Source organism: Neopelma chrysocephalum, unplaced genomic scaffold (assembly GCF_003984885.1).
Source record: "Neopelma chrysocephalum unplaced genomic scaffold, ASM398488v2 Primary Assembly neopelma1_82, whole genome shotgun sequence".
Classification (NCBI taxonomy): domain Eukaryota; kingdom Metazoa; phylum Chordata; class Aves; order Passeriformes; family Pipridae; genus Neopelma; species Neopelma chrysocephalum.
Window position 1 is genome coordinate 2,225,660 of NW_020897744.1, and position 14,169 is coordinate 2,239,828.

The 14,169-nt window shown below is 43.5% G+C and overlaps 2 protein-coding genes and 1 long non-coding RNA gene across 6 annotated transcripts in view; 1 reads left to right on the top strand and 2 right to left on the bottom strand.

Annotated features, from left to right (window-relative positions):
* LOC113971133 (solute carrier family 13 member 2-like) overlaps positions 1-3,177 on the bottom strand; it is an 11,419-nt gene extending 8,242 nt beyond the window's left edge. Inside the window, exons 1-3 of one of the 2 annotated variants that reach the window (XM_027690731.1) lie at positions 2,991-3,177; positions 1,024-1,152; positions 514-650 (exon numbers count right to left, since the gene is read on the bottom strand). In XM_027690731.1, coding sequence (XP_027546532.1) covers positions 514-650; positions 1,024-1,152; positions 2,991-3,092 — 368 coding nt within the window. In that variant the 5' untranslated portion in view covers positions 3,093-3,177. Of the gene's footprint in view, positions 1-513; positions 651-1,023; positions 1,153-2,202; positions 2,311-2,990 lie in introns of those variants that run through there. The other variant, XM_027690732.1, reaches the window with a different exon arrangement.
* LOC113971139 overlaps positions 1-14,169 on the top strand; it is a 22,641-nt gene that overhangs the window by 851 nt on the left and 7,621 nt on the right. The window contains exons 1-2 of one of the 3 annotated variants that reach the window (XR_003535451.1): positions 4,691-4,782; positions 6,206-6,318. The exons of 1 other annotated variant lie outside the window; for it this stretch is intronic. This is a non-coding gene — a long non-coding RNA (uncharacterized LOC113971139). Of the gene's footprint in view, positions 1-4,690; positions 4,783-6,205; positions 6,319-13,747; positions 13,884-14,169 lie in introns of those variants that run through there. One more of the 3 variants, XR_003535452.1, reaches the window with a different exon arrangement.
* The window catches only part of LOC113971138 (solute carrier family 13 member 2-like), an 11,917-nt gene continuing 4,747 nt past the window's right edge, over positions 7,000-14,169 (bottom strand). Inside the window, exons 4-13 of the mRNA XM_027690739.1 lie at positions 13,499-13,725; positions 12,788-12,793; positions 12,487-12,670; positions 12,139-12,261; positions 10,953-11,174; positions 10,768-10,853; positions 10,081-10,202; positions 9,638-9,799; positions 8,550-8,687; positions 7,000-7,801 (exon numbers count right to left, since the gene is read on the bottom strand). Coding sequence (XP_027546540.1) covers positions 7,670-7,801; positions 8,550-8,687; positions 9,638-9,799; positions 10,081-10,202; positions 10,768-10,853; positions 10,953-11,174; positions 12,139-12,261; positions 12,487-12,670; positions 12,788-12,793; positions 13,499-13,725 — 1,402 coding nt within the window. The 3' untranslated portion in view covers positions 7,000-7,669. The remainder of the gene's footprint in view (positions 7,802-8,549; positions 8,688-9,637; positions 9,800-10,080; positions 10,203-10,767; positions 10,854-10,952; positions 11,175-12,138; positions 12,262-12,486; positions 12,671-12,787; positions 12,794-13,498; positions 13,726-14,169) is intronic.

Below are 14,169 nucleotides of genomic sequence, written 5' to 3' on the forward strand. Positions count from 1 at the left end.
TTTAGATGAGATGTAGATTATACATGAGATGGAAAGGGGTTTATCTTGTATGTATTTTTATTCTATTGCTTTGTAATTTCCTTCAGTATTCCCTCTTGTTAGGAGCTAAGACAGATTAAATAGGGTGTTGTAGCCTCCGCATAATTTAGAATTCTAGTCTGGAAAACACTTGTTTTCCAAACAAGCATCTTCATGTTTTCTCTTCTCTTGGCAATCAGTGTAGCAGGCAGAGAGTCCATGTTTGCTGTGTTTCATCTGTGGTCTTTCCTGACTGTCTGAAGCTGTGTCTTACCACCATTGACTCTCTTGCTGCTATTTCTCCACCTAAAGCCATTTGGAATTCAAAAAAAGGCACACCAGGTCTGTAACCCATCACAGGATCCCCATTTGCAAGGTTAGCTCAGGCACTAACTCACTTGGACTGCAGGAAAACATTTGTAGGCTGTGATTTGCAGATTCACATATGTCACATAAAGTCCTTTATCCCATGGTGTTTTTTTGACTGTTACTTACAGGGCTGGTCTGACACCAGTGACAAGCAAGACCCGCAGAGCCATACGCCTGTGTAGGTGCCAGTTCTCAATGGCAATGGCCACCAGCAGTCCCCCAACAAAAAGCATATTGGTGTTCTTTAAATATTCCCGGCAGACCTGTAATGTGGAACAAGGGAGAGAAAACAGTCAGAAGAAGCCAAGAGAGAAGGCATTTTCTGAGGGAGGTTGTTCCAAAGCCATTAGCACAGAGTAACTCTGGGTTGCATCTGAACAGTGCTTTGATTTCAGATTAGCAGCTCCACCCAGAGCTCACTGTGGGCTTGTGCAAGTTCTATTCTGTGAAGAAGACAGCCAATTCCCTGTGTAACAGCAGTGGAATAGTAAAAGTAGTATTAGTAATACTACTAATACTAATTATTGTTATTAGTATTGTTGTTGTTAATGTTAATATTATTATTTTCTGAGAAATAATCCCAGAATAAGAGAAGCTGACTGATTAATACATAACGTATGATGTAAAATCTCTTACTGTGTTTGCATCCATGATATTCATTAGTGGGAACAGCAGGACAGGTAGGAGAGCTGTGACAGCCAATGGTACTGCTTCTGTGCACCAGAAAACTGCCATCACTATGATAACATAACCACATCTGGCCTCCTGGGGGGCAAGAGGGGGAGAGGAGATGATCAGAACACTCCGCCTTCCAGAAGGCAATGACACATAATTGCATTCATTGGTTTATACAGGGATTGGAGGAAAGCAGACAGGTTGGAGAAGGAAATCTGAAAAGTTTCATGAAGAGATGAAAATATGGATTTTTGAGCCTTATTTTTGAGTGAGAGCAGTAAGAACATTAATTATCCATCCCATCAAGCACCGAGAGAATTTTTTCAGTTTGATGATTCTTTTTATCCATTTTTGTTCTTAAAAGACATCAATAGGTGCCTTTTGAGAGACCCTAGCTGGGCTTTGGGGCATATGTCATAGGCACAGTGTTATTGGCTTCCATCCTGCTGCGAACAAGCTCTCAGTAAAAGTGGGAAAAAACTTTTTCACAAAGTCAGTTTTCCTGCAAGGACATTCATCTGTCTATAAGCTAAAACTTTAGCATTGTTTGCTCTCAATTATAACAGTTTGGTCTCCATTGCTATGTCACTATAGGGCAGGTTAATAGCTCAACAGAACAGAAAAATATGAAATTCCATCCTGTGAGAGAGTCATTTTCAAAAAGGAACTGAGCCGAGACTGCTTGATCCAGATCTCTTTTACCTTCAGGAACTCTTTTGACTATGAAAAGTTGACTAAAACAAAAGGTACTTTTTCTGTTTTTCCTGCTAGTAAGCTTTTAAGTAATAATTTAAACTATTTTATTTGCTTAGTGAGAGAGTGAGGTGCCACGCCTGAACAGTTACCACACTGCACCTCCAGCCAGTACCACTCTATCATTCACGCTCGCAATCCTCCGGTCAGAGCTCCAAAGTCTCTGATAACACTCAGAGCTGTGAGGAGGAAAGAGCTTTGGGACAGGCAGGGAAGAGCTAATGTAGTGCAGAAGGAAGCTTGGAGAAGGAGACTCTGAACTGGGAGTCAGCAGGGATCAGGAGGCAGGCACAGGCAGAAGGTTCTCTGAGAAAGAATCTGTACCGTCTGTTCACTCTGTCACTTACAAGGACCAGCTCCGAGATGTGGAATTCAAGAAGTCCTTACCTTGGTAGGCACCGCCAGAGGCAGAGCAAGAGGCAAAACGACTACAGTGATGATGATGAGGTATTTCCTGAAGGCCAGGATCACCTCCAAGACTCCAGCCATGGTGCCGGAGCTATCCCAGTGCTGAAAGGGTCGTTGACCCGCCGTCAACCGGTGCCGTCAAACACCGCCCGCCCCGGCGACCCCCGCCCGCGGCCGAGCCGCCGCCGCTCCCGGCCACCGTGTCCTTGGGGCTGCAGGGCCTCTTCGCCACCCAGTGCTGAAGGGGACTCTTAAACACTGTCTGCTAAACCGTGTCCATTCCAAATTAAGTTGGAGTTTATTGATATGAATAGGTTTGGGTGGGGTTTTTTTTTAGGTTTTAATTTTTTTCCTAACACTTCAATAGAAAGCAGCTCGTAAGGAATTAACTTTAACCTGAGGTAATTCTGCGCTGTGTGTGTGCTTCCTGGCGTTTTTGCCGAACTTGCTAAAAGTTTCCTAACCTTGGATAAGGGTAACTTTTGTAATTAAGGAGGATTGAGATAAGAACAGGAAAAAAAAAAGAAAAAAAAGGAAAAAAGTCAAAGAAGATAGAAAATCAGAAAGGATTAAAACTGGACCTTAGATTGTAACTTAGGTTCACACCTATAATCTTCAGCATAGAAAGTCCTTTGCTAAACCAGTCAGATGCAAAGCAAAAGTCACAAATCGCATGTCACTGGGTGTTCTTCAAGGAGACTGATGATCTGTTCACTGTGCCACTTACAAGGAGCAGCTCCGAGATGTGGAATTCAAAAAGTCCTTACCTTGGTAGGCACCGCCAGAGGCAGAGCGAGAGGCAAAACGATTACCGTGATGATGATGAGGTATTTCCTGAAGGCCAGGATCACCTCCAAGACACCAGCCATGGCGCCGGAGCTATCCCAGTGCTGAAGGGCCTGGGATCTGCCTCTGGAAGGCAACGGACCCGGCCGTTCACCCGCCGCCAACCGCCGCCCCCGCGATCCCCCCGCCCGCGGCCGAACCGCTGCCGTTCGGGGCCACCCTGGGGCTGCAGGGCCCGCTCGCCACCCAGTGCTGAAGGGGACTCTTAAACACTGTCTGCTAGACCGTGTCCATTCCAAATTAAGTTGTGGTTTATTAATATAAATGTGTGGGGTTTTATTTCTTTTTTTTTTTTTGGATTTTAATTTTTTTCTGACGCTTGAATGGAAAACAGCACATAAAGAATTAGCGTGGAATTATTTCAGGCTAAAGCTATGCGCGTGCTTCTAACGTGCCATGAGCCTTGCATTTTTTGCTTAACTTGATGAGAATTGCCTATCCTTAGATAAGGGATATAACTTCTGTAAGTAAGGGGGACTGAGGAAAGAACTTTTGCAAGTAGGTAGGACGTATCTCTTCCAACTGACACGTAACTAATCAGCATTCAAGGAAAAATGAAAAAAAAAACGAAAAAAAATTCATCCAAGAAGAAAAGAAGTCATCCAACACTACTAAGAATTAATATACGATTGGAACAAAGACTGTGTAACACTGGACTCTAATTGTAATAAAAGGACGATAGATGGCAGCAAAGACCGTGAAATAATTACAGCAACCCTGTATAGTGGGGGGCGCGGAAAAGGCGGGATTTAGCATCAATGTGTAACGACTTTTGCGAATATAAGGTTTTTCTTTTGTCATTCCGTTGGACGCACTCATGGAGGGTTATTGCCAGTGCTGTGAATGAAAAGGAATGCGACTTCACAGTGGTCAGACTTTGATGCTGAGTAAATATCTTTGTTTTAGTACTTGTGGGACCGGCTGGGCGCCGAGCGCGGCTACCACGGCCACAACAGCAGCGGCTCCGCCGGCTGCGGGAACAGCAGCGCTGCCGCCGACCCGCTGCAGCAGGTGAGGGGGCACCGGGGGAGAGGGGGGACAAGGGAGTCCTCAGGGGAAACTCAGGAGCTCAGGGGAAAACGGGGAGCCCGAAGGGAGCAGAGTGTCCAAGGGGAGCCCTGGGTGTGCAGGGAGCCCATGGAAGTGGGGACAAGCAGGGGAGAGGGGAACTCAGGAGAAATGGGGTGTCCAGGGAGACAGTGGAGCCCCAAGGGGATCAGGGAGCCCGGAGGGGAAGGGCAGCTTGGGGAGAGCGGGGCAGTGGAGAGCCCAGGGTGGCACTGGGTGCTGTTGAGAGCCCTCAGCCGCCTGTTTCTCTTGCAGGAGGTGGAAGCCCTGGTCTCCCACTGGAACCTCTACATCAACTTGGGGGGCTTCTTTGTCTGTCTCTTCTCGGTGACTCTGTTTGGACCATGGAGCGACAGCGTGGGCCGCCGTCCGGCGCTCATCCTGCCGGCAGCGGGCATAGCCCTGCAAACGGCCGTCTACCTGCTGGTCATGTACCTGGAGCTGCACGTCGCCTACTTGCTCCTGGGACACCTTCTGAGTGGTCTGACAGGAGACTACAACCTGATCCTGGCCAGCTGCTTTGCCTACGTGGCCGACACCAGCGACAGGCGCACGCGGACGTTCCGGGTGGCCATCCTCGAGGCGTGCCTGGGCTGTGCGGGCATGCTGGCCAGCATCGGTGGTGGCCAGTGGCGCAAGGCCCAGGTGGAAGTTCTCTTTAGTCCCTGGCTTTTTTCCTTCTTGTCACAGGGCATTTTGGAGCCAAGAAACTCTTGGTTTTGTGTGAGCTTGGCTTCCCTCTCTGCCGGGCTTCTGACCTTATTGAGTACAGCCTCCTAAATCCCTTTCAAAAAAGTTACAGATTTACTAACAGTAGGAGTATTCCTTTGGAATTTGCCTTGCTCATCATATTTTCTGTGGAAGTCAAGGAATACTGCAGCTAGAGATAAAACACCTTCTTGGTACCACAATCTTTAACCAAGTTTCTGGCCAGTTAGTGACATGATTGGTTCTAAACAGGATGATTAATATTTAGCTAACTAGAAGACAGCTAACAGTTTTTTACTTCTGCCAGAGGCTTAGGCTAGCACATGGTTATCTTCTTATAACTGGCTTGGCAGAAATGTGTGTGTGTTGGTTTGGATTGTTTTTTTGGTTTTTTTTTTAGCTCCTTAACTATGTCTAATAACCAGTACAACTGGTCTGTCTTCCTTCTTTCTTGGAGTGTGCTTGGATCTTCCTAACTGCAGTGCTCTGTAAGCAACCAGTGCCAATACATGCACACCCTTTTAGCATTTCCCTGCTTCCATAGAATTTTGGGCAGCATTTGTCCCAAGGTTGTCAAAATTCACTGACAATATTAATGGGAGAAATACAGATGGATCGTCAGGATTAATAGAGTTGTATTGTGGAAAAACTGGTTTAGGGATACAACTCAAGTTTAGTTCTTGAATCATGGAATCCCAGGGTGGTTTTTGTTGGAAGGGACCTTAAAGATCATCTTCTTCCAAACCCCTGCCATGGGCAGGGGCATCTTTCACTAGACCAGGTTGAAATGTGAGTTTCTTATGAGCTCATCACAGCCTCTGAGTAATGTAGTCTAACAAAAAAGACTTCAAAGAGTCATAACATAGTTTTAAAGGGCTGGAAGGAGAGGCTGATGGGAAATGTTATAAGAATTCCACCTTTCCTGCTTAGCTAAGCAGTAATTTAGAAGGACATGTAAACACTCTGTGAGTGTTTCAAAGAAAACAAAAGGCAAGAAAAGCTGTGCATGCTGCCCTGGTGCTGCAGACAAAGAGAGAAGAAGGGAGAGGCTCACAGAAAATCATCTGCTTGAGTTTGTCATTTTTAGGTCCTCAGACACAGGGTGAGCAGGCTAATGAAAATATTTAGGGAGATTTGGATGTTATTTAATAGAGTTAAATGCCAAGGGAAAGGAGAGTGGTTTAGCAGTGACCTGAACAAGTCATTATGTGTTTGAAATCAATTACCCAGGAGCTCATTAGCAACAGAGAATAAATGCCTGTCCTGCTTGTGCTGTGGATTTTCTCTTGGATCCCTATCACACATCAAAACCCTCTCTGTGAAAGGTACTGAAGGGTTAATAACAGGTTGTTCTTTCCAGGGCAGTGATTTCTGGGAGCAACTGGCCAGTGAAACCATCAGTGCAAGAGGGATCAGTGACCAGCAGGCACCAGAATTGTCTGGAGAGTTGGAAGTGGAAAGGAACTAGTGCAGGTCAGTGAATTCTGGCATTTTGTAAGTCAAATGTACACTGCACAATGTCCTTGTCTCCTAATATTTAGGACTGAGAAAGAAAGAAAGAAGACAGATTTCAAAGAGCACATACTGATTTTGAGTGAAATTCCCTCATGTTCACTCTGATGGAACCAGTATGGGGATGCCATCAGAGTGGGACTTCTGAAAAGCCACATTCTTTGTGCAAAATGTAGGCAGGCAACAACAGAACAAAGATTTCAGTGCAAACCTCAGGGTCAGATGTTGAATAACTGCTCTGTCTGAACCCAACCTCAGTTATGGTACTAAGAGATAGTTTTGGCAAAGTGTCTTTGGATATTCCAGTGGCTTTGTCAGTTTGGTCATTAGGAGTTTATGTGCTACTGGAAGTCAGTTGCAGCAGAATAGGTATTAAATATTTAACAGTATTACATGCTTTTTAAAAGGAAAATCTCGGATTTGACATTCCAATGTCAAATTCGACTGTCAATAATAATATTTATTACTTTTAAGATAAGAGAAAATCAATTATGCTGATTTCTCTGATTATTTAAAGATATTTTAAATAATCAAACAGAAAAGTAGTTGATATATGGAAGACAGAAGCAGTGATATATAGTTTAAAAATTATGCAGAACACAGAAGTACATTAAAAAAAATCTTTAATTCAATCATGTTTATTTTAGGACACAGGGGTTCTCTCCTTCTCAGGGGAACGTTGCTGGTCCTGTCATGGTCTTGCAGGGTGTAATCTGACATAAATAACAATGCGGAAAAAATAGTCTTTTACATTCATAACAAGAGGACTGCAAATAAATATATTTCGAAAAGAGAAGGGGCTGACATTATGTGATTTGTCTGTAATGCTGTCAATGCCCATAACAGTATATAACAATCATGTACAGTTTGAACATATACACATATACATGTGAATAGTCATGTTAATTGTGACAAGACACAGATCTCTGCATGAAATCAGGAACACAGAGTCTTCCTTTTATATATATATACACACCTCTCTTTTTTCTCACCGCAGATTTCAGACTTTACAGGTGGAGTGGAAAAGCACTTGGGGAAAATACCCCTGCAGAGACAGAAAATCTAAAGGTTCCTGGGACAGTGGAAAAGCCAAAGGTTACCTCATCTTACTGACAAAATTGCCAGCTAACAGCACTGTTGTGCAATTTTATTGCTGTTATCAACAGAACGGTTTTGCTTGCAGGTGACTTGTCCTTTTCCGGAAGACAGGCCTGTGTCTATGCCACTGCCTTGGCAAAGCTGGCATGGAGGGCAGTCCTGCTCTCACTGCAGCTCTAACAGGAACAGTCACTGGTCCCTTCGCCTCTCCGTGTTATGGGCACAAGCCTGTCTTGTTTGCCCAAGATGGGAAAGTTTGCAGTTGGAACAGAGATGAAGACCAGGTATTGATGGCAAGAGTTATTGTCAGAACTCCCAGAATGTTGAGTACAAATCCAGCTTTGACCTAGAATTATAAAAAAAGAAGCACTGTTAGTTGAACTGAGCACTTTTTTTCCTTCCTTGCTGGTCAGGATTGTTTGTATGGATAGATTTCATCTTCAGTCTTTTTTCACAACTCCAGATCAGAACTCCATCAAATTACATTTAAGCTGGTTTTCTTCACAAATATAATTTGTACTGGGGGAAAATGAGTTGCCATTGGATAAAACTCCTTACTTAGAAGTCCTGAAATCCTTTAAACTCACTCATGTAGAACTTTCTCTTCTGACCTGGCATTTATCCCTAATGTTACTTTGGAATTCTTCTTGGATCAGTTGTAAGTTAGAAAAGTTATCAAGAGACATGGCATCCATGTCCATCTGTCTTTAACATGGTGATTTCTCAGGGCATCAGGGCAGCCTAGTGAGATGTGCCAGACTGTCCCCTATCCCTGCAGAAGGACTGCCCAGGACAGGGCTCTTTGACACCTCTGTGCTCTACATTTGGGCTTTTCAAGTACTTAGACATTGCTGTTTCTTGTTGGCAGCTCTTCTTGGAACATCTTCAAGGGGCCTTGGCTGTTCTTTAAAAGCTCAATAGCACCTTTCAAGGGCTCTAAGTGAGTGTGACCCTTTATTATATGCACACATCTTCTTTTCATTTTACATCAGCCCAGTGAGATTTCTAACACTCTCACAAGAAGAACCAATACTAGAAAAAGGAAAGCTCAAATCTAGAGGTGAAAATTCTGACAAGAAGATGATTTTGCTCACCATGTCAATAACCCTGAGCTGTCCATAGGAAAAGACAATGGCATTGGGAGGAGTGGCCACAGGGAGCATGAACGCCAGCGATGCAGCAAGTGTGCAGGGCAGCATGACATAGAGTGGGTTGAGGCAAATGGCTTCAGCCTGTGCAGGAAGAGAGAGCAAAGAAGATGGTTTTGATACCCAAAAATGCAGAGAAATCTTGTGTCAGAAAACTGGTTGATTTGTCTCTGTCAGAAACCTCGTTCTTCATCAAACACTGCAACCACTCAGGTTTTGGTGCTGCTTTAGACACTTCTAGTCCACATCTTTATGCAACAAATGCAAGAATTGATTTTGTGGTCAGGGCTTTGTGTTCCTGATGCTGCTGTATGAATGGCTAATAATGTTGGCATTCACCTCTAAACCCTGGGAAAAAATTGTAGAGTGGCTTCAAAGTGGTTAAGAACAAAATGAAATGATCAGAGGAGACAGGGCAACCCAAGCTCTGAAGGTGAATGGATTAGTTTAAGGGTTTGCTGGAGTCTGTGGCCTATGCAAAAAGATTTTGAAGGAGCTTCTTGCAGTTTCTATCCGGAACCAGCTTTTCACGGTGCAGAACTATGTCTACCCCAGCAACAGGAATCTCCAGTGGAAATGCAAAAAGTCTGAATTAGGTCATGCTATCACCCTCAGAGACTTCTGGAAGGCCAGTGGTCGGAGTGAAATACAGTAATGGAATGTTGCAGGGAAGCAAATGCTGCTGCTGTTGCTGTCTCCGTGCAGAACAAATTGGAAAAAACAAGTACAGCTGGCAGTGACCTCATGGGGTTGTTTAGGCCAGAAGGCAAAGTCTAATATGCCAATGAATTTAATCCCTTTACTCTTCCCTAACAATGATTTTAGAAGGGTTGAACTAAGCACAGTGTATTTATACAGAGATATATTCACACACACACACACATATGTATGTTTTAAGTCTTGTATCCCTGTTTGGATACACAAACCAGTGCTTGGCTATGGCAGCCAGTTAATTTTGACAATTGAGCAGATGTATGCTTGGAGAAGAGTTGAAAACTGTTCTTATAAGAACATTTTGAAATGCTGGAACCTACCATTGAAGCCACAATAGGGAGGAAGAGGGTGGTGGTGGCCACGTTGCTGGTGCACTCAGTGAAAGTGGCAACGAGGAGACTCAACAGGAAAGCAATTGCTGGGTAAGGGATCTTCTCAAGAGGAGTCAGTTGGGCACCTAACCATGCAGACAGACCAGATTCCTGTAACAGAGGAAAAAGGGTTATCAGGATAGTAGACTGGAGAGGAAATAACTACATTGCAGTCCAGTTACAGTTCTCATGTCAATTTGACTTTCCCTTGTCATAGCAGTTCTCATACAAACTGCTCTCTGCAGAGAAACATGTAGGAGACAGTGTTCATAGAGAGGATCATTTGTTAGGTTACCTAGAAATAAACATGCTGTCCCTTCCAAAGAATTCGAAAGAAGAAGATACTACATTTATAGGAAGACACAGATCCCAGGTAAGCCAAGGAAAGTTACCTCGCTGCCTTTGGCTAAGGCAAAACCACCTCCCAGCAGAAACACAATGTTCCATGGCATTTTTTCGTGAACTACTTTCCAGTTCAGGAGAGGTGGAGGTGCTTGGAACTTTGACTTGCCATCTGAAATCCAAAAAGATTTTGTAAGCCATATTACATTCTCCAAAGAAAGGAGAACTTCTTGGTGGGACATGACTTTAGTCTGAGCATCAGGAAACCCTTCTGTCAGCAAGACCTGGAATTACCCCCCAAAGCAAATGCTAAAAGTCTCATCAGCAAAGGTTTTAAAACTTGACTTGCAAAACCACTAATGAATGATCTGCAGCTGCTTCCAAAAGCACAGTACAATGCAAGGAAGGGTGAACTAAAAGTGTGGCAAGATATCTGCAGAATTCTGTGTGTTTCTGTTGTTTTCTCTCCTGAAGATTCCAGCCTCAGAAGCTTTTACACGTGTATAGCAGAGGCAGGAACACTACTGGGATAAGAGTTTCCTAATTAGTTAAATAATGAGAAGCAGAGAACTTTTATGGGATATGTGCCTTGCCTAACCTAAACAGAAAGCTGTAGCTATGCAGGAAGAGCAGTTTGGAATCTTATTTAATATTTGAAAATTCCTTTGTAAACCCCAAACATGAAATTTCCCATGTACTATTCTGGCAGTTGATTTTTGGTGCTTCACTAAACTCACCTGTTTGTGCATTGTTGGAAAAGCCAGAAGGGATGATGAACAACAAAACTGAAATAAAGATGGCAACTGTAGCATCAGTGACGTAGCTGCAACAGACCCGTCAGATATTTAGTCAGCTATGTTTTCATTTTTACAAAATCCAGCACGCTTATTTTACTCAAATTGAGGAAGAAAAGTGGTAGTACCTTATATCATCTTTGTTGAAAAGAACAGTAGCCCAGCCTGGTATGAACCCAGGTTCTCTTGTAAACCAGAGCAGTACCAGGAGTATGAACAGGATCAAAACTGCTATTTCTGCAAATTTCATTCTGCCCAACTTCCTGCTCTCTTCCTTTATGATGGCATAGGCCTCTTTCTCCTTAGCCTTGGCAGAGGGACTTGCAGAACAACCAAAATTCTCCTTAAAACTAGAAGAAAATGGACAAGTAATATCAGAGACATTTGCCAGACAGCCTCAGTTAACAATTCAAATTTTAGACTCAGTCATAATGTCTTCTAGATATAAGAATATTGGAATTAAATATATTATAATCATAGCATCGGCAGCCGTGGTGGGTACTAACTGCATTGCACCATGGCTCGCCGAGGTGATCAGAAGGAAGCTTCCTGCCCCTAGAAGCTCATGATTTAAATACAAAAAGAATTGTGCTATCTGAGCACATGGGGAAAAATACTGTAGAATCCCAGAATGGTTTGGGTTGGAAGGGGCCTTGAAGACCATCTCATTCCAACCCCCTGCCAAGGGCAGGGACCCCTTCCACTAGAGCAGGACAAGGTCAGTGTGACTGACAAGGCTGTATGATCACTAGGAAGTAAAGAGTTGCCAAGCTTTTAAAAATGACAGAAAATGGGAATTTTAAAGGAGGAATTTGAAGATGAAAATACCATTTCAGGTATTACAGCACTCTTGCTATGTAAAACAAGGGAGGTTGGGGATAATACAAACTTGATAGGCTAAGTATTAAACAAATAGGTAATGTAAGCTGGGCATTGGGGGTGATTAGCATTGGAAATAATAGCACAAGACTAATCCTCTAGGTCTGAAGCAACTCTTGTCACAAAGGCATTTCCTGCTTTGAAGCACAGCAATCTCTTGGGACATGACAACAATGCCACAGAACAGGTCATACACTGCTAGAACTTCCTATTTGCATCTACAGAGTGTGTTTAGCTGGGATTTGATCCGATTCCTCAGAGAAGAAGGTGCAGTATTTTAACAGACACTGAGTGTGCTGTTCTGCTTGTCTCTGTTCTGTGTGAGGAATTTGTTCCTTGCTGTGTGTTTTTCCCCATCAATAAAAGGATCACTTTTGCAAAGAGTCCTTGATCACAGGCCCATCAGCTGGAGTGCAGAGGGTGAAGGGTACTCACTTAAAGCCCAAGTACAGTATCTGTAGCCAAATCCATGCCAAAACCAGTAACACAATCATGGTGGGGAAGGCAAAGGAGAACCAGGAGGCAAAGTTAATGACGCCGCCATTATCAGGATAGAGGCTGTAAAATGCAGGTAGCTGTTAGCATCCAAAATTCCACATTCTCTTCTGTATTTACTTAATGAATTAAAACAGGAGAGGTACTGTGAGGCCCCTTAAGGAAGAGAAGCTCACTTTCCAGCAAAGTTACCAAAGTGATAATTTTTTTCTCTATGCTGCCTGGAAGTCAGTTGTACAGAATGATGCAATTTAGCGGGTTTGTAATCCCATGATCAAAAAGACTTACTCATCAACTTGTCCTTGCAGTACCAGATTTGGTGTTGTCCCAGTCAGAGTTGCAATCCCTCCAATACTGGCTGAGTAACAAATACAGAGAGACATTCCCTTGGAGAGTTTCATGTGTTTTTGCTCTACCAGATCTTCATTTCTCTTTCTGTCTTCCTCAATTGTCAGGACATCAGCATTACCTGGATGCCAAGGAACAAAAGAGATGCAGAAGCTTGGTTGGACAGGAAAAGATATTGTGCCTGCACAGCTCAGTATTTCAAGGCTAGGACACAATGGAACTCAAAGCTGATGGAACCAAGTTTCCTCTTTTTAAGACTGGCATTGTTAATTTTTTGATCTTCTGCCCATTTTGCTGACCCTTCTTGGTGAACTAGGGTGATGTCTGAACTGCACATGGAGGGGAGAAAGGTAAGAATTCAGGGAGTTACAAGAGAGCCAGAGGAGCTGGGCTGAAGGGAACTTATTCTGTACCAGCACCTGACCGCTGGTACTGGAACTTACAGAAGCAATGGAGTCATCTCAAACATGAGGAGAGGGCAAGACAGCTGGTAAAGAGATAGTGTTGCTTGATTGTGTAGCTTTGGATTAGAAAGATCATTTTAATCCCTACCCTTCTAGCTTGAAATAGGCCAGAAATTTTCCCGTGGGAATTCCATATTATCTGATCCGTTACACAGTAGGCAAGAACTGAACTAAGACAAAGATACAGAAAAATATCAAGCCTCATGGAAAGGCTTCAGCCAGTGGAAAATGTATTCCTGTTGTTGGTTTATTGATTAGTTATCATGTCTTTGTATCTTTTGATCTATTTCCAACTTGAGTCTAATCAGCAGATTTTTATGGTGGTTTTGTGTGGCTCCTGGAAGAGCCTCATCAATGCTGTGTGATGCAGTCAGGATGCTTGAGGTGTGTTTTTCTTTTAGAATTTACTGTCAAGTCTTATGCCAGTGAAGAAGGCATCAGGTCATCCTCCATCACCCCGAAGAGAAAGCTGCCCAGAATTCACTCACCTTTTTCCTCTTTTTCGTTGGAGTTAACAGATGGAGTTGACCCTTCCTGCAGCTCAAAGGCTTTGTTGTCATTTTCAGATGCTTCGCCAGCACCACTGGACTCCAGTTCTGACTTGTGCAGCTGTTCCAGCACTGCCTGTGATATGGGGACCATCATAGCAGTGGTGGCCGTGTTGCTGATCCACATTGACAGGAAGGCAGTCACCACCATGAATCCCATGAGAAGTCTGGAATGAGAAGGTTTGGAAAAGCTGGATCAGAACTCAGCACTGCAATGCTCTATTTTTTGTTGCAAAGATTTGACTACAAGTGCTGGCTTTGGAACACGCTCAGCAATTCCCACCCAGCACTTCCTCTTACCCTCGTCTACTTTGGGAGCAACGCGGTGTGAATTAACACTAATTTTTCTTTTTTTTCAATTTCAACCAATTTTTTACATTCTTATGACCAGGAAAGTGGAACGTGGTAGCTTGGAGCAAACAATTTATCTAGTCAGGTCCTGCTTATTCTACATGCTTCCAAGGAAGACATGCCATCTCAATAACACATGTTAATGCATTATAATATATTTTAAAGAGGAATTGCAAGCTGAACTTGATCTCAAGTGGCAATCAGTTGAAGCTGTAAGGATGAGGATCTCTATTTTTCTGTAATTTTATCCCATCTCTATT